This window comes from Corvus kubaryi, unplaced genomic scaffold, assembly GCF_017639235.1.
Source record: "Corvus kubaryi isolate FWS band 111438036 unplaced genomic scaffold, C.kubaryi_AGA036_p1.0 74, whole genome shotgun sequence".
NCBI classification, from domain to species: Eukaryota; Metazoa; Chordata; class Aves; order Passeriformes; family Corvidae; genus Corvus; species Corvus kubaryi.
In genome coordinates this window covers 17,494,485-17,512,969 of record NW_024582061.1, presented here as the reverse complement: position 1 = coordinate 17,512,969, position 18,485 = coordinate 17,494,485, and the positions used below count along the sequence as shown (strand labels likewise).

At 52.3% G+C, this 18,485-nt stretch overlaps 1 protein-coding gene and 1 long non-coding RNA gene across 5 annotated transcripts; one reads left to right on the top strand and one right to left on the bottom strand.

The window, feature by feature from the left end:
* Window positions 1–83: 83 nt before the first annotated feature.
* On the top strand, window positions 84–6,143 carry LOC121675439. The gene is made up of 3 exons (XR_006020075.1): window positions 84–366; window positions 4,142–4,295; window positions 4,607–6,143. It is a non-coding gene; the product is annotated as an uncharacterized LOC121675439 (long non-coding RNA).
* Window positions 1,878–14,413, bottom strand: SEPTIN3 (septin 3). 4 transcript variants are annotated; one of them, XM_042050917.1, is made up of 10 exons: window positions 14,196–14,413; window positions 8,851–9,042; window positions 8,468–8,596; window positions 7,647–7,728; window positions 7,159–7,296; window positions 6,678–6,795; window positions 6,139–6,234; window positions 5,204–5,303; window positions 4,688–4,739; window positions 1,878–3,468 (listed from the first exon to the last, which is right to left on the bottom strand). In XM_042050917.1, the coding sequence occupies exons 1-10, from the start codon at window positions 14,203–14,205 to the stop codon at window positions 3,333–3,335; spliced, it is 1,053 nt and encodes a 350-aa protein (XP_041906851.1). In that variant the 5' UTR covers window positions 14,206–14,413; the 3' UTR covers window positions 1,878–3,332. The 4 variants fall into 4 exon arrangements, with proteins under 4 accessions (XP_041906851.1, XP_041906852.1, XP_041906853.1 ...); XM_042050918.1 differs by having other exon boundaries at window positions 5,204–5,300; XM_042050919.1 differs by having other exon boundaries at window positions 14,308–14,399.
* Between the last annotated feature and the right edge of the window lie 4,072 nt (window positions 14,414–18,485).

Below are 18,485 nucleotides of genomic sequence, written 5' to 3'. Positions count from 1 at the left end.
CGCGGCCCCGCCTGATGACGCATCCCGGCAGGCCCCGCCCCCCGCGGCGTTCCCGGCCGGCGGCGCGCGCGGGGCGGAAGTGAGAAGGAGCGAGGCGGAAGTGAGGCGGCGCTGGGTTGGTTTAATGGCGCCGGTGGCGGCGGGAACGCTACAAGTGGCGGCCCCGCCCGGCCCCGCGCCCCACGCCCGCCCCGCGCCGGGCCGCTCAACGAACCACAGACACTGGTGCCTACACGCAGCCCTGCTCGCTCCTGTGGCTCTCTCTGCTCGGTGCAACCACGCCTGTTCGCTGCCGTGGTTGCCTCAGTGGAAGTTGTCCAGGATTTGCCGTGCTTAGCAAAGTTGTTCTGGCGAACGGCTTATCTGGTGAGCAGTTTGTGAGCCTCCGAATGCGCTGAGTGGGCAGGTCTGATGTAAGGTTTAGACTCTTCCCCTCTGCAATATTACTCGGGATATCTCGGGGGAACAGCTGACTTGCTGTGCTCATCTTGGAACTCAGCTGGTGGCGCACGATTCAGGCTTTTCCCAGCTTATCCATTTACAGAGACTTCTTCCCAACAGCATCTCCCGTTGTTATGCCACGTGGGATTTTTTTGGATTTGCCATTTGTACACTTCCTTGTAGACACACAGGATGTTGGTAGGCTATTGGCATGAGCAGATGGCAGTGAGGAGTACCTGAGCTTTTCTCAGCAAGCTTTTACGGATCCTTTAGAAGTAGTCTATGATCCAACAAGAAATTACAGAGCAGGGCATAAAAATCACGTTATTACAAACAAATAAAAATTCCTAAACCTACAGGGCAAAACACACAGCTTTGTCCTTGAAATCCACATTACAGGCAAAGGAAAGTCTCTCTTCTGTTGCATGGGTCTGCTTTGCTTTCTTTAAGCAGGGCAGCATTGTCTCTCTCTGTCATAACCCTTGGCTGGGCCCAAAAGTCATAAAGATTACCATTCTGCAGCCCAGGGTGAAGACAATGGAACGTGGCTTCGTGTTTCAGTGCTGTGAAGAAGCAGAGCCCTGGTGGTGTCTCTGATGAGGTTTGATGTCCTTGGGCTGAGGAGGGCCAGTTGTGTGGCAGGGTGGGTGGCAGCGTGGCAGGATGGTTTCTGCAGGGTCCATGGTGTGGCTGCTGGCACCAGTGACAAGGCTCTTGTTCCCTGCAGGACTGAGGAGGCCTGGTGCCGGGGGAAGGGGGGGCAAGGCGATACACACACACTGCATACAGGAACAGCAGGGGCTGTGAACGTGGGTGGTGAAAGGACTGGGAAGGGCTGGGATGGCCCTCACATCCTAGTAGTGCTGAGAATGGCTGATTTGTGTAGACAGGTGGCAGTGAGAGTGAAGAGAACTTTGCTTTGCAGTTACAGCACCAGAGAAAGCCAGCAGATGGACATATGCTCTTGACAGTTTTGCTAAGGCTTGGAGAACCCTATTCCCACCCCTGGCCCCCATACAGCCAACATCAAGTTTGACTTGAATCCTCCTCTGCTGCTCATTTGCTATTCCCTCTTCCTCCCTCCCATGCCAGCCTTTCCACCCCATCCAAACCCCCTGCACTTCCCCTTACTCGCAGTGCTGCCATGCCAGGCCATAGCATTCCACATGTGTGTTTAAAGTGTCCTGGTGGGAACAACCTCTGCCAGCCATGTGACATGCAGACACTGCCAAACTCAGTGTTTCTGGTCTTCTCCCCTCCTTCCTTCTGCCCACGCAGCCCTGACACTTTCAACCTCATCCAGGGATGTCCAGAAAACAGCTGACACACCAGCTAGACACAAACATGTAGTCTTCAGTAAAGCTGTGCCTCTTTCTGCTCCTGGGTCTTTACCTTCCCTCCCCATCCCCTCCAGGGAAAGGCAAAATGACAGCTTCTCAACAGGACACAAAAGCACATTGTTAAGAAGGTATGAGAACTTGGGACAGGGAGGAAACAGCCTGGAGAAGAGGAATATTCAAGTACTTGGAGAAATGAAGGAGAGACTTAAAGGGTGAAGAACAGAAAGGTAGGTAGGGAAAGAAAGGAAGGAAGAAGGCTATGGAGGGCTAAAAGGGAATGAGGACAAAAGCACAGGAGTGGAGGAGGACACGGGACAGTAAGAGGGCAGAGGAACAGCACTGCTGCAGTAGCAAATGCAGCCATTTCAAGGAGGAGGGTGAGGAAGAGGTATCTTGGTATACCTCCTCAGTACCTCTGGTGCCCCCACCATCAGGGGAGACACCCTGGCCCGGTGCTTCTCAATCCATAGCTCTTTGCACTTCTCCGAGATCCTCAAGGCCCTATGCCAAGTGGAGCTGTCCCTGGGGGAGGTCCCAGCAGGGACCCCCTGTGGCATTGTCTTCCCTGTGCTCCCACAGCAGAGGGGCCAAGTTGTGGGGGGAAGGTTTGGCCAGGACCTGTTCAGTGCTGGTGGAGAGAGACCGCTGCAATGGGGGATTGCAGCCAGGGGATGGGGTGACCCCATGGGTTGGGGTGGCCCCAGCACAGCTTGGTCTGATCTGCACAGAGTCAAATGGCTGTGATACAAGCATGGCTTTTCACCTTAGTGCTGGGCAGGGCAAATGCACCCTCTGCAGCAGGAACCTGTTATTTTCCTCTGGGTTTTGCTTCTTTTGGAAAATATATCTATTTTCCCCAAGTACTTTGATGCTTCTCAAATAGATGCTACAGGCCAAGAACGGAGTCTGTCTCCTCCCACCAGTCACTTGCTCTGAACCACAAAACATGTCAGTCTTCTTTCATCTATCCTGTTCCAAGCTGCCGTTTCCCCTTGGGGAGCCACAGCAAGAAAAAGGGATAAAATGCCAGGCCACCATGCCCTCAGACCAACCAGCTGCCTTTACACCCATGGAAGATCCAAGAGAAATCTCTGCTGACGTCTCTTGAAACATGCATGCATCGACTCCACCATCTCTCCCAGAATCTCTCCTTGCCATGTCTCCAAGTGATAAAAACAGGACCACAGCATGCCCCACACCTCCCCCCTCCAAAATCCATGCCCCTAGAAATCCTTCCCCCCCAACACTATTTCCCCCAGGCAAGATACACAGCTGAGACACAGAAAAGAGAGAAGGGAAGCTGACGGACAGTCCACTGTGCAAAAAACAAACCAAGAACAGGGACACTCTGGGAAGGATGGGGAGATGCTCTTGTCCCTCTCCGGCACACAGGTAGGCACATGCACGCCTGCACGCACTCACACTTGCATCCTCTCACTCCCACGGAGGATGTGCCACATGCTTCAGAGACAGGCCCGTGGTAGAGTCAGGGGTAGCAGGGGTGGGTTGTCTATCCAGAGTCACCGGGTGACCGTGGAGGGGGAGGGTGTTTCACAGGTTACTTTCATGGTTCTCCTCTGTCTCCACAGTCATGGGGGGCAGCCCTCCATTGTCATTCAGCCGTTTGGCCCTGTAGGTCTCATAGTGGATGTTGTGGGTCACTTCTTTTAGGTCCTGAAGGTGGGTCCTGCAGGGGACAAAGTGGGTTGGGAAAGAGGATATGATAGTCAATATCAGCACAGTAAGTATTATCTGGTGATAATTTTATTCCCTGAAATAAATGGAAGATTTTTTCAGTCTGTCTAGCTAATTATTGTACCCCTCTTTCTGCATGGATAGCACGGGTGCCATCATACACAACTGAGAGCTGGAGCATCAGCATTTGAGAAGACATAGGCAGGATGCAGGACATGGGCTGAAATTCCTGGCTGTGCTTGCCAGTGCCCTGCCTCTCTCGCACCTGTGCCACTGGCACAGCCACTGGCCATCCTGGTGTGTCACAGCAGACCGGGACTTATCTGAAGCAGTGGTGAGACAAGGAAGCATCAGTGTATCAGGTTCCCTGCAGACCATAAGCTGCAGAACACAGCTGTGAGCATCATCACTGACCTCCACAGACAGCCTATGGACTTGGGATTGTTACAGGCTTTGTGAAGATCATTTGGGCAGGATGGTTTTACTGAAAGACTTTGGAAAAGCACCTCTGCTGCAGAAGGTATTACAGAACAAAAAGAGGGAAGTAGGGTGATGTCAAAGCATTATACCTGGCTCAGTAGCACCATACCCACAAGTGGAATGAGTCACAGGGCTCTGGTTTTGAACTGTGTTTCTGTTATTTTCTTTTTGTGTTATTTTTATAGGGAAGAGAGATGACCCTGGATCTACAGCTCTTCTACAGAATCTTTACTGAGGCAACTTCATGAAACAGAGTAGAAATGAGACAGGACAATGAAAGCTAATGAAATACGAAGCTTTTCACTTCCAGCTCATATGTTCCAGCACATCCTCCAACATGTAAGGAAACCTGATCTCGGATGTGGTAGTGACCTCTTTATCACTGACCTATTGTCAGCAGCAAATAGAAATTTTTGTAACCTTAATTGGATTTTTTTTTTAACTCCCTTAATGGGAATTTTTGCAACCTTAATGGGGGTGGTAGTATCCCAGTTTTCTCCAGGCATCCAGCTCATACATGAAAACTAGCACCTACTTTACAGAATGATCATGTCACTAAGAGAGGCACTAGAGTATCTACCCCTTAACTCAATCCAACCCTACACCACATAAACTTTCACTGCCTGAAATTGACTTTATTTTCCTTTCAGTAGGGGCTATTTCACTCTGAGTGGATCTCAGGAAGACTCCCAGCTCATCAAGAGAAAATTGGTGCATGACCATGACCTTACCTGATGACAAAATCTCGGAGTAGGGCAAATTCACAGTGATTGAGGTTTTCCACTGAAAAGAAAGCAAGCAATCGTTACATTTGATTTTTTTCAACAGCCCCTTTGTGGTTATAGAGCATGGGAAAGTCACTGCCATGGGGGCAGGTTCCAAGTGGGTAGAGCTTGCATACTTCAGAAAGGACAGGCAGGTGTCTGAACACCACGCTGTCAAGCATTGAGGAGACACCAAGAGGTGCTCATCAGTCACATAGGAATTTTCATTTGAAAACCAAGGCAACCTTGGGAGCTTAGCTTCACACACCGTGGCGTTCGGAGTGGCTCCACCTTCTGCCAGGTGGTGATAGTGGCACCATGTTGACCATGGCAGTTCCCTTCTGGCACAGCTATTTGAGAATTCTCCTTTTGCTTGGTTTCAAACAGTTTGTCAAAAATGGGATGGGAAGGTTATCTGGACCCTTGTCTATTACTGTGATCTGCAGACATACTTTCAGCTCCTGTAAGCAAGAAGTTTTTTACCTTCAATGATTCCCCAAGGTGTTTTCCTGCCCAGGACTCTTTTGCCATTCACTTGGTACTCCTTGTCACTGCCCACTACTGCAAAGGGCATGCTTTCCTGCTGGGGAGAGACACGTGGAAAGATCCATTGAACCTATTCCAGAGAGCAGCACCACCACGGTTCCCCATCCACCTTTCCTCCTCTCAGCTCAACAAACACAAGGCCTTCTCTGAGGGAGAAGATTCTCCAGAGCAAAACTTCACTGGCTGTCCTTTTCACCCACCAGTGCTATCCCTAGAATTCTGGATCCTTGCTTTCCAGGTGTCCTTACACCCTAACAAGCTTAGTGCGTAGCTTGCAGCAGTGCCAAGGGCTCTGGAGCTGAGGCAGAGCTTTTCTGCACCTATCTCCAGCATTCCTCAGGAGGGGGATGACGAGGGGAAGAAGTACCTTAGCATAACCAGCAGAGGGTCTGTCAGCCCAGAGCTGCTCACATGGATAGTTTGAGGTGAGTATTTCTCACCAGATTTGTAGTTCTTCACAATAGAAAGAGAGGACTCAAATAATCCTTCCCCATAAGACACATGAACATTCAACAAGTTTAGTGGCTGAAATTGTACTGAGGAAACCCAGAATAGGAGTAGGGGTGCAGCTTTCCTGGGAAGTAGGACAGGAGGTGAGGCTATTGGGGACCCAGATATCTCTAAGCACAGGGAGAAACTATCTTTCCAGAGCACAGAGTGCAGGAGACTCTGCTATCCATAGGGTTGTGCAGATGTTCATAGGTTTACTCTATAGATATCCCTGGGCCTGGAAAGAGACTGCAATTACCACAGGAATGGAGATTAAAAAGCAGTTTATTTCTTATGTGTGAGGGCAATGATGCTGAAGTGTAGAACAAAATGTGGTGCCCTCCTCATACCCCCTTCCCCTCCCACAATAAAATGTTTCCTACCCTGATTTTGTCGTTCTCTGTTTTATCCTCCAAGTCCTCATCAAATTCTTTCTGGGGATAAAACTCGATCCCATTTACTTCTAGTTCCTTGCGCACCTAAGCAGAAAGACATTTTGGAGCACAAAGCAGCACAAACCTGAAGGGAAGGAAGTTGGCAAGGCCAGGCAAACACATCTGGGACATCCTTCCAGTGGGCAGAAGCTGGAGGGATTGTCCCAAGGAAGTGCACAGCAAAGCGAGGACACGGGGCAGCAATGATGAGTCTTTCTTCCCAACCTCGGTTACTTGTCTGGCTCTCCAGTTCCCGTGACAGAACATACCACGGGATGTCACAGGGATACACACATTTCTTCCTTCTCTAACAGATGCCCTCAGAGATATAAACAGCTGCATCTTTAGGACTTACCCACCAACCCAGCTCTGGACTCTGTGCACACCCTGGGGACTGCACTGCAATCCCAAGAAGAAGGATACCACTCATTTCTCCCGCCTCCAAGCCAGGGCAGGAAAGGATGCCATCCAGAAGAGGAGATACTCACTCTTTGTTTGAATTCAGTCTTTTCCTCCAAGGTCATGGTGTCAGCCTTAGCAATAACTGGGATGATGTTCACTACCTTGCTGAGATGTTTCATGAACTCCAGGTCCAGAGGCCGCAAGCTGCAGCCCAAGAAGGAACAAGATGGAAGGGGTCACTTTTTACCCTCCTCCCCTTTCATCCTAATGACTGTCCCAGCATCAGGGCACCCGTGAACCTTCCCTTGTATACCCTACTTGCTGCCCCCATGTTCTCATCTCCTTCTTCCCATCCATACTGCCCACTCCCAAAAAACACAGTGGCATTTCTTCCGCTCTTGTAATCCTAGACCCTTTCAAGCCCCACAGCACCCAAAGTTAAGCTAAACAGTGGCCAGCCCTGCTGGCAGGATCCCTGGATCCATGTCTGAGATGCAGCAGTGTAGGGTATGTATCTGGCACAGAGGTACCAAGGGCTGGAGGAAGGATGAGGGACTGTGTACATACGAGTGGCCCGTAGGGGAGATGAAGTAGAGGCAGCAGTGCACACGTGTGTCTGGAATTCGTTTCTTCCTTGCAATATTCACCTCCTCTTTCAAAAATTTTTCGTATTGCTCGTTGATGTATTTCTCAATAGGCTCCCAGCTGTTGAGGTGGGAGAGAGAGATGAATAGACAGGTACAAATCTCCTCATGTTCCTGCCTACAGTGTTCCCAGCTCTGACAGCAACAAAGCAGTCTCAGGCATTAAAAAAAGTCCACCTCAAGCATCTCACCATCAGCACAGATGATTAAGAGTTTCTGTAACTGGGCACAGAAATAAGCACTCACCATGTAATATGTGCATACCCCCAAGCACACACATGGTTTCACAGTCCCACGGCCCCATTATCAGCCCCTGGAGTGCAATAGGATCCCAGATGCTTTCACGGGCCAAGCAGATGACAGTCACTCATATACCATCTTAACTCCAGGCCTTGGCCTTGTAAAACTTACCAGTTCTCATTGTTGATCTGGTCCCCAAATCCTGGTGTGTCAATCACTGTCAGCTTCATTTTGACACCACCTTCTTCAATGACTGGGTGAGAAATTGCAAACAATCATTCTCCTCCCCGAGGACCTGCTCTATCATGAAACATGTCTCTGTGTGCCACAAGGGAACAAGAGAGCTCTGCCATCATCCCTACCCAGCAAAGCATTAGGGTTTTAGACCAGGCTGGGTCATGCATGCCTCAACAGTTATGACCCTCATTTGCATGTCTGACCCCAAATTTTGGTAACAGCTACACGAAAGCCACTTTATACCACTCTGCCACAGGAAAATGGATTTGTGCTCAGTCTGTAGCCCAGAGGTAGTACTACCTTAACACAACTTCTCCCCTCTAACACATCATCCTGAATCTGAGATGATGCTCATTACACTGCACCACTGTAGGAGTTGTGCTGATACTTTGCCATAAGGAGCTGTGCGCTACCAGGCTTGGGATGGGACCCAACAATGCAATTTGTACAGATTATTAAATGTAACTGCAGGTGAAAATGACTTACAGCAAGGTTTAATCCACAAGTGCAGACTAATGTCTTAGGTGATGAAATCTGTCTATTTTTCTACCTCTCACTTTTGGCTGTGGCATCAGGGGCACTGATGTTTAACAAAAGCCTTGTCTGTCTCTGAGGCCATCTAAAACTGTCCTTTAGCTTCCAATGGAGAAAGGGCTGCCTAATACCAAAGAACTATTTGCGTAGCCTGCTGGGATTTTCTGCAAGACTGTGCTGAAGCATCAGCATTGCTTCCACCCCAGCAGCCTGGCTCTTACCATGCCCAATGGCTTTGATCTCCACTGTCTTGGGGATCTTCTCCTCCCGGTTCCAGCCTGAAGATTTGCGGCTCACCTGGGATTTGAAGAGGGTGTTTACCAATGTTGACTTTCCCAGTCCGCTCTGACCTGAGGATTGCAGAGAGGAAGCTTGTGACATCTGCCACAGCCTGGTGATGACAGCGGGCCCGGGGAACAGAGCAAGGCTGGCAGGGGAAGGGAAGGGGCTGTAGGTGTCTCCTTGCCTTATGCAGGCTCTATTTTCCCTCAGAGCAAGTGCTGTCTGCTCCCTCACACCCTCCCTGCAGGGCTCACTCTCCCACCTGGCCTCAGGGGACAGTCCCTGGCCATGGTTCCCAGTTCCTCAGCTGGTCTCTGCCTACCTACAACCATGATGTTGAAGTCGAAACCTGTCTTCATGGTTTTCTTGCGCATCTGCTCAATGATGGTGTCAATACCGATGTAGCCCAGCAAGCTGGCGTTGATGCCCATGGGTTTCATTGGCACGACTGGTTTTTGTCGTGGCTCTGGGACCAGCTCAGACATGGCTGCTTCGTTTTTGCTCTCCACTGGTCCTGCGTGGGGGCAAAGATTGAAAAATCATTGAGGTGTAACAACAACCTCCCTGCTGACCTGTCACAGGGGCTGAGGGCAGCTTTGAGCAGCCTTTCAAGGGGTGTTGAGGATAACTGAATGTCAAGATTTTAGTGGTAAGGCTCATCATGGAGGAACATCTACCTGAGTTTCCAGCACACTCTTCTATGTACCACTCCAGACACGGAGGTGAAGTGGGGTTCACTGAGAATGCAGCGTATTGATGGCTACCTCCAAACAGCAGGAGCAGGGGCAGCGAGGCTGGCTGGGCTGATAATCAGGTGCCCAAAGCTCCATGTGTGTCTCCTTGTTTTTGTCTCCGGGTTCTCAACAGGATCCTTGTGTTTTGCCCCTCCAAGTTCCCCATAAAATTTGCGATGGAACAGACTTTAAAAAATTATGTGTCAAGTCCTGGCATTGAAACAGAGTTTGGGATGTACCATGAGGACTTGCAAGCTTGGCCCTTGCCAGGGGTGGCTGCATTACTGGCTGTGGTGCACAGGCTGAGTTCCTCAGAGGAAGGCAGTGGTGGAAGTGAAAGCATGGCCATAATCTCTGTGCTTGCCTCTCACCTGTAGACCAATGGTTGTTGTCATACTGAAAAACTAATCATCATGATCACAAAATTAATTATCTGCATCCTTCTCTTGTCATCTCTGCCTCCTCACTTCTTCCATGTAGAACAATTGGGTAAAAAGAAAGCCCTGAGGGCTTTCCAGCCTCCCTGACCCTTTCTTGGGTGATGGCACATATTGCTTGGGGCAAGCCTCACCCATTTGTCTCTGTCTCATTAGTGAGTAGCTCCCACCCGCTGGGAGGTTGGGAGAGGACAGGGCATGGAAGAAAAGCCCTAATTGGTGGGGAATGGAGGCATGAGGGATGAATCTGGGAAGGAAGATGAAGGGGATAGGAATCAAATACCTTTCATATACAAGCCAGCTGCAAACTAGAGTTTCTCCCACTCTAATTACTCTACTCCCCCATGCTTTGTCTCATTAGAGGGTTATTTTTCCAGGACAGAGACAGAATGCATTTTTGCTTGGTAAGTACTTCATTTGTTTTGGATGCCACTTCAGTTCAAGTATCTCACACTAAATTATCCCTTTCCATCATTTTGGCAGAGTTTTCTCTCCACTTAGCAGAATCCACTGGCAGCAGAAAAGGACATGAGCAGCCAGGGAGGTGACTGCCATTTGGTGGGTGACACATGCCCCTCTTTGCAAGGAAAATGACTCAGAAGTCACTGGGCTAGGGACACTGATGCCACCAATCTGGGGTCCCTGTGACAGCTTAGTCAAGACAGGCAGCGACAGGCTGGGAAGAGATCAGAGAGATTTTGTTCAAGGACAGGGTTAGGCTGCAGCAGGCTCCATGGCTGAATGGGGACGCTGCCTGGCACTCCCACATCAAAGCTCTGGTGCTGACACAAGGGCTGCTCTACACAGTGAAGATTTTACATTTTATATTAGCTGTAATATTCCACTATCATGTGCTAAGGAAAGACCTTGTGGAAGGGCCACCCTTGGCAGGGAGAAGGGTGCCTCCACTCAGCTCCTTTCCACTGCTTGGGAAGTCTTTTATATTAAACTGGGAGAAGGATCTTTCCTCTGCATGAGAGGATGGTGGCAGAGCCACTCATGCACAGCACTGTGGGTAACATCTGAAGCTCTCGTACCACCTCTGTTCCACCATGCCCACACAGGAGAGGTCAGTGGGAGGATGGCCCCCCTCCTGCTCTTCCCACCGAGCGAGGGCACCCTGGGCTATCTCATCCTCTCCTGAAGCAGTGAGCAGCACCCTGGGGGGGACCAGAGCACAAGATGGACCATTGGCTTGAGTCAGACTGGCAATTTGGAGCACCTCATGCTGCCGGGCAGCTGCTGGAGGAGGCAGGCTGCCGAGCCAAGTGCTTCTCTGCTGCAATCCTCTCTTACACCCATCACAACTAGTCTGTGCCTTTCCTGCTGACGAAGCATCCCTTGAGGCTCCTGTTGTCTTTCTTCAGTTTTATCAAAGCTAGTGCCAGCCAGGAAAGCCCATCTCTCTGGTACAGCACAGGGGGCCAGGCCAGCCAGTTCGCCTGCACCCTGCCCTTCACTCATCCTCTCCCAGGCTGCCCTCATCACCCGCATCATGGTTGTGTGGCTGTGCTGTGTCCCTTATGCTGCTGCAGCATTCTCCATATGCACAGCCCTGCTGGGGTCCTACCTAGCCCAAAGAGTGGGAGAAGAGAGAAACAAACAGGGAATGATGAAGGAATTAGGGACATGGGGCTGCGGCCCCAGTGAGGCACTTGGCTACTGCAGTAAACGGGGGCAAATAAACCCCAAAGGTGGAAAGAAACAGGTCAAGATGGGAAGGAAGCACAGCTGAGCAGCTGCATGGGATGAGTACAGGACATGGGCCATGTGGGCTGTGACCCTTTCACTGCCTGGGTGGTAGCTTGTCCTCAAGGAATCTGTTGCCCTCTCCTTTATTCTTTCAACCCTTGTTCTTACATAGGGAGGAGGAAGGAGGGAATTTGCTGTCAGCCTCAAGGCTCACTAAGAGGTTCATAGCTCATCCCTCAATCTCACCAAGGAAAGCCTTGCCCAGAGTCAGCAGATGTTGCTAACTGCTGTGGACATCACAATACATGACCATTCCTTTGCAAGCTTCCCTGCTGGAGCCAGGAGCTTGGAGTGACTGGTGAGATGTTTCAGATTCAGGTTCTTGGGCAGCTATAAAAACCCTGAGACCAGGAGAAAAGATCTCCAGAAGTCTCCTTAAATATATTTCCTGGATTTTATATCAGGACATTCAAGGTGTCAGGGTAAGCCACCTCCCTTTCTCCTCTAGGTCACTTGCCTTCCTCTCTGTGTGGGGTTCCTCCCATACAGCCTCAGGCAGGGAAGCCCCCATTTTGCAGAAATTTCCCAGGGGTTCATTTTTCTGCACATGATCTTCCACCTTTTGCCTCCCACAGACGAATTCAAGGAGCCAGCTGAGGAACAGCCTGCCAGGGAGTTAAGGGTGAGAAAAACCAGGACCAGAGCCGCAAGAGGCACCCTGAGACATGAAACATGCCTGCCTGCTCTCCTGGGAGTGGCTCTGTTTTATGTGCATTAAAGCTAATGCTGCTAGGAAGCCTCCTGAGCGCACTGAGTGGCTGGTCAGGGGTGGCATTTTGTGTCCTGGCCATGTCCCGTAGCCCTTGCAGCTGTCCCCTGTAATGAATGCACGAGAGGGCACTACAGTCAGTACAGCTGATAATGAATAGAGGGGTAGCCAAGGTTAACCACGTACATCTGCTGTTTGCAAGGCCGCCTTTTTCCCTGCTGCTTTGTTCTGTGTGCTAAGAGAAGCTAATTTAAGAGGGCCGTGGCTGGTGATACCCCACTGCTGCCCAGATCCTGTAGGAGGTGGCCTGGGCTGGGCTGGGCTGTCAGGGGATAATGTCTGGCTCACAGGAGATGCTCCATGTGACTCTGGACCAAGGAAAGGTGCAGCTTTTGGGGCAGGGACAGGCAGAACCAGAAGAGCGATGAGTGCCCAGAGAGGTCCCCATGGTCCCAGCTAGCTCCTGCTTCTGACACCCATTGATCCACCCCAAAACCTCTTCCTGCAGGGCCAACATATGTGGCCAGCAGCAGACACCACTACTGTAGCTCACCCTTCATGCTCTGACGTTCACAGGAGCTGTGTGGGGACAGAGGTGGCCCTGCTGGTCCCTTAGGGGCTCAGGTAGTGGGAACTAACATCTAGTATGTCTGGACAACCCAGATACAGTCGAATCCCCTCCCCCTGCCTTCCCATCCTTTGTCTGGGTGGCAAGAGGGAGGGAGAGCTGCAAACAGTGCTCACCACAACCCAGCTTCCAGCAAGGAAAAGCTATTTAACCCCCACATAACACATGGATGGCCTCACTGCAGTTCTCCTCCAGTGCAGCACAAGGTTGTCCCTCTGCAGCTCAAGGCAGTGATCCTCACACACATCTCACCCCAGCCCCTTCCATTCATGCAGTCCTGGACCCACAGTCCCACTCCCTGTAGACATGGAACAGGGAGGAGGGATGGGTTCAAAGCCTGAAGGTGGCTGGCAGAAGCAGGCCCTCAAAGGGTGATGCCAGGTTCTTAGGAAAGAAAGCAAGCAGCTGCTTCAGTAGTACAGCTTCCCTGGAGCTCACCGGCATCAGGACCTGCTCCTTCCTTCAGAGCTGCAGAGGTGCTGGACGGCACATCTCTCCACTGAAAAAATACCTTTCCCTCCTCAGTTCCCATGACCCCAGGGCGTTTCTTTCAGCTGTGCAGGGCAATGGCTGAGCCCTGCCGGATGCACTGCCTGACCTCAGGGTACAGAACAGAACCATTCTTCTTACCAGATCTTTTTGCCTGGCTTGAAGATCATCCCAATCCTCTGGACTGCCGCAGCCTTCCCAACAGCAATCTTTCATCCCCTCAACACTCTGCAAAGGGCTTGGGCAAGAGCCCGGCTGCAGTGAAATCTAGGGCAGCCTGTGCCGAAGCCTCTCTGGAGATGCAGAAGCTGGAGGTGAAGGAGCTGGGCACATCCCCAGCCCAGCCACCATGGCCCCAGCCATGCCCTTGATGCTGCTCTCCAGCCGTACAATCCCTGTCCCATGTCCCAGTTCACCACCTGGGTGGCACAGCTGTATCGCAAGGCAAGAGGATGCTGAGCACCCCTGGAGCAGGGTACCCACACCACCACAGCTGCCTGTGCCCCTGCCCGCATGCCTGCTGGCTCCTGTGCAGATGCCCAGGGAGCAGCACAGGACATCCCTGCTGCCTGTCACTGGCAAGGGACAAGCCAGGTGCCGAGGACTTTGTGGGCACTCCCCAGCCCTGGGCCGGTTGGATTATCCCTTTCTTTCAGAACAGTGCCTGGCACTAGCTACTCCCCATCAGCACCACAACCAGCCCTGCTCCTTCTCCTTCATACAAGACTGCTGCCACCAAAAGGAAAAAACAGAGGAAAGACAAAGCCAGGACCGATTTCCCCCACTGCCCTCCGGGGTTATCCCTCCCCCGTGCCCAGAGCTGGGCAATGTGGGGGCACGGCGGAGGATGCCTGCGCAAAAAGCCCCAGCGGTGTCCCTCTGGCGTTGCCCAGCCCTGCCAAGCCCGGAGCATCCTACCTTTGAACATGAAGCTTCCTTTGTCTCCGAATCCTCTCCCAAAGGGGTGGGTCTCCCCCCACTTTTCTAGCCTGATGCTGATGAAGCAGCACGGTGGGCTACTTGCTTTTACCTTTGTCTTTCTTCCCTGTGTCCTCTTCTCCCCCCTCTCTCCTTCCCTTCCTTCTCCAGTGGCTATTTCAGCAGAGCGGGGATGCTGGTGCTGCTCCTGCTGCCATCGTCATGTGACCTGAATATTAAACATCTCCGCAAAATCTCCCCCCGCGCACCCTCCCCCGGCTCCATCCCAGGCCCCCGGCTCCATCCCAGGCCCCCGCCAGCCTCCCTGCCTTGCGGGGGGGGGGGGCATGGCCTCGGGGTCGGAGGGGCCGCTGCCGATGGGGCCCCCATGTCCTGGAGGGGCCCCCATTGCACACCCACACCCCACAGGCATTTTCTTGCCCTTTTCCCTCCCAATTCCCCAGCCTTTTCAGCACCTCTGCTTGTTTAGGGAGGGGCATATTTAACCCTTCACAGCTTAGCTCCGGCGAGGCTGACAAAGGGTGCTCTTTGCCCCTAGGTAATTCCTGGGATCAGCAGATTGCAAAATCTCCTTCTGCTTTCCCAGAGGGAGGAAATTGGGAATGTTTTGGTTCATCAAAAGTGATTTGCCCTTCAGCTTTGCCTGTGGAGGTGTGAGAAACCTTTTCACCTCCAACACCGTGATTCCTGGCTGTCAGCCCAAGGCGTAGAGGCAGAGCCAGTGCTGTCCCCTCTGCATGCGCTTGTGTGTACAAACATGTGTGCGTGCATGTACATGCGCGTGTGTGCCTGTGTGTGGCGAGCAGGGAGAGGTCCTTCCACCTGGACCATGTTGGGGTACACAGGTCACATCCCCGTGTGCTCTGGCAGGCACCTCCATGTGCCCTGTGGATGTGCCCGTGCCTGGAGAGCCGTGTGGATGCCTCTGGCTGCTTGCATCCTTGGATGGGGATGCCCTTTCCCTGCTTTGCATTTCCTTCTACTACATTTGTGAGCCCCGGCCCCAAGAGGCACTGTGTCCCTGTCATGCTGTGCTGGGGCACCGACATCTGGGAATGCTCTGACCCTCCAGGCAGTGGGATGACAGGAGCACCATGTGCCCCTCCACCACGAGGCAGGCCCCTGGGTGGGGGACAGGCTGTGGGATGCCTGGCAGACTTGGCAAGAGTTTGGGGTGCCACTTTTTGCAGTGCTCTGGGACATAAAGAAAACTGCACCCACTGCAGGTTACAGGAACATTTAGAAATAATTGTCAGCAGTTACCCGGGCCAGGCTGAGCAGTGGACAGGCTGGTTTCCTGACTGACAGACAGACAGACAGGGAGGTAGGCATCCCAGCACCCACAGAATCTCCTGACATGGTGACCACCGTTGCCTGTCTCCCTGCTGAGTGCCAGGCTCAAAAAACACACGGGCTCTCCTGCCACCAGCTGTTGCCCACCCATGATTCCGGTGTGGGTCAAGAGGAAATCACTCAAAGGGGAGGAAGCCCCCATCCTCACTCTCATCACCCTACCTCTCCTGAAGGGTCCTGCCCCATGCTGGGCTCCATGTCATTGCCGAGGGACCCCTTGGTGCCTCCCTCCCCCTGCCCAGCCCATCCCGTCAGCAGAGACCCACCGGAGTGTGGTGGGGCGCAGGACACCCCCATCTTCGCCACCGGGGTGGCCTCGGCCCCGCCAGAGCTGCCGTGTCGCTGGGGCCCCTCGGCCGCCACGGGCCGGGGCCGAGGAGGGATTGGGGTGACAGGGGCCGGGCCCCGCAGCCGCTCCCAAGGGAGCCCCCCGCCACCCCCGCCAGCCCGGCGCAGGGTGACCGAGAGGCAGCTCCGCTTCGTGGAGGCAGGGACACCGAGGGGGCTGTCCCGCCGCCGTGGGGGGCCCGGGATGCGGCTGGGGCTGCCTGGGGCGGACAGGCAGCTGCGGTGAAGGGCGATGTCCTCCTCCATGGCGGTCGGCGGTGCGCTGGAAGCAGAGGTGCGAGGGCAGCGGGCCGGGGAGCCCAGGCTGTCCCCGCTGTCAGGGCTGTGGTGTCTCGGGGCGCAGAGCTCCCTGGGGCTGCTGTCATTCACATGCTTGAGCCCCCACCTCCAGCCCTGTGCGGCCAGCCCGCCCCCAGCTGGGACAATGGGGCCCTTGTGGCCTGCATGGCTCGCTCCCACGCTGGGTGCCATGGCCACTCCTGCCCCTGCCTAGCAGCTTCCTGACCTCGGCCACCAGCAGCCCCACAGCATGGGCAGCTCCACAACATGACCCCCTGCCCTGGTCCCATGGCAGGAGGTGGAGGAGTGATGCAGACCTGCCAGGTCAGGCCTGTGCTGCCTGCTTCCGAGGACAACAGGTGTGATTTTAAAAAAAAAAAAAAAAAATTGAATTTTTGAAATATTTTCCCTTCCTCTCTCTTTTTTTTTTTTTTTCTCCTCAAATGGCATGTTCCAGTGCAACAATTTATATCCCACTGTGTGAGTTCAATGGTCAATTGTTGGGTGTTCATCCAAGTTGATGCTTCATTCCCTTATTCTGATTTTCTTTTGCATATTCATTTTCATTATTATGATTGTTTCTTAATTTTGCCAGCTTTGTGGCATTTTCAGGGTCAAGAGGGATTCAGCTTGCCACTCTACACCTTCCTCACTGTAAGAGACTTTGAAGGGCAACACAGTAAACAAGGAGGAAAGGAGACAGGTGTTTTGGTGAGATGGGATGAGAATATGAACGGTTTGGTGAGCAAGTGGGAGCACAGAGAAGAAGAGACAGGCACCCATAGCACAGTGTGGCAGGGACAATGATTGCATACCTTCAGGTGTCCAGGGCTGAGGGAAGTGGAAGAGGAATCACCATCCAATGACCCACATCAAGCCATTGGGAATGCTGGTGGAAGGCAGAGCTCAGGACAGCGTGAGTTCTCTGCTTCCTTAAGGGCAAAGAGATGGAAAACATGAAGAAAACCAACCTGATACTGCGTAGTATTTCCAGCACTAAGTATCTTCTCTGATTTTTATGCAGTTTAATTCAGTATCTGTGACTATTTCCTTCTCCCCTGAGGTCTCTCTGGCTGCACAGATCCCACAGAGGAGAAACAATCTCAGTTTTCAGGCATCGTTTGCCTTTGGCTTAATTATTCCCAGATAACCTGGCAGCATAGCTAGCACGGGAGCCAAGCAGATGGAGACCTACCCTGTTGTAAAGGGGACCTCACTGCAGACTGCTCCTTGCTGCCTGCCCAGGGCTAGAGGGAGGCAGCTCCCAGGGGAACAACAGGAAAATAAAGCGTCGGCCGTGCAGTTTGTCAACCACTTTTATTCCACTGGGGAAGCGTTTGATGCTGCTGACAATAAAGTCCTTCATAGCCATGGAAAATACCTGGCTTGATGCTGATTGTGTCTAAACTAAACAGTACAAAACATAAACCAGAGAAGATGAACAATTAGTTTCTCTCTAATCCAGCCCTCACCTGGTTGCTGTCTTCTTTTGCTCGGTTTCTGCATTGAGTCATGGGCAGAGTTGAGGTCAAAACAGGCACGACAGTATGCAGAGGAGAACACAGAGAAAGGGAGAGGGGACCCCTGTGAGTGCAGGCTCCTCTTCCCACAGGGATGGTTTAACTTCTTCCTGACTGCTCCAAGCCCCTCAGTTACAGTGGAGAGGTTTTTATGCTACCCCACAGCTCACCTGTGTTTGTTTACAGGGCAATCCCACCTATGAGGGAGTCGAGGTGAGGAAGCAGGTTTCCAAGCTAGTGCTTGGAGATACGGCTCTGATGTGCCAGAGGGCAGGGAATGTGAGCCATGCATCCAAGGGTGGCATGTCAGACAATGCAACCCAGCCCCTTGTCATTTCCATTTCACAGCCCCAAGTCACAAAAATGTGTCTGTTTCAGACTACACCTGCTCTTTGAGTCTTTGCTTGCCAGGGCAAGTATAACTTTGGGCACAGCAGTAATCCCATTCACTGCATTTCCCTGCTGAGTGAGACTCCCCACTTAGGGTACTTGCATCACGGTCTCTGTTACTTGGCTGAATGAAAGGACTCTTGACTTGTCCTCTGTCTGAAACAGAGCCAGAAAGCTCCTGCCAGTGCGCTTGGTTTTGGTGTGGAAAAGAATGGTGATGCAATTGCAGTCTGGTAGATTAAATGCCCCAGAAAGACCCAGGATATTTGCAGGATGTCCTGATCCATTCCTTAAAGCTAAAAGCTAACTTTCATCCCCAGAGAATTACCAACTTTCAGACTGCACCTGTGCTTTGAGTCTTTGCTTGGCTGGGCAAGTG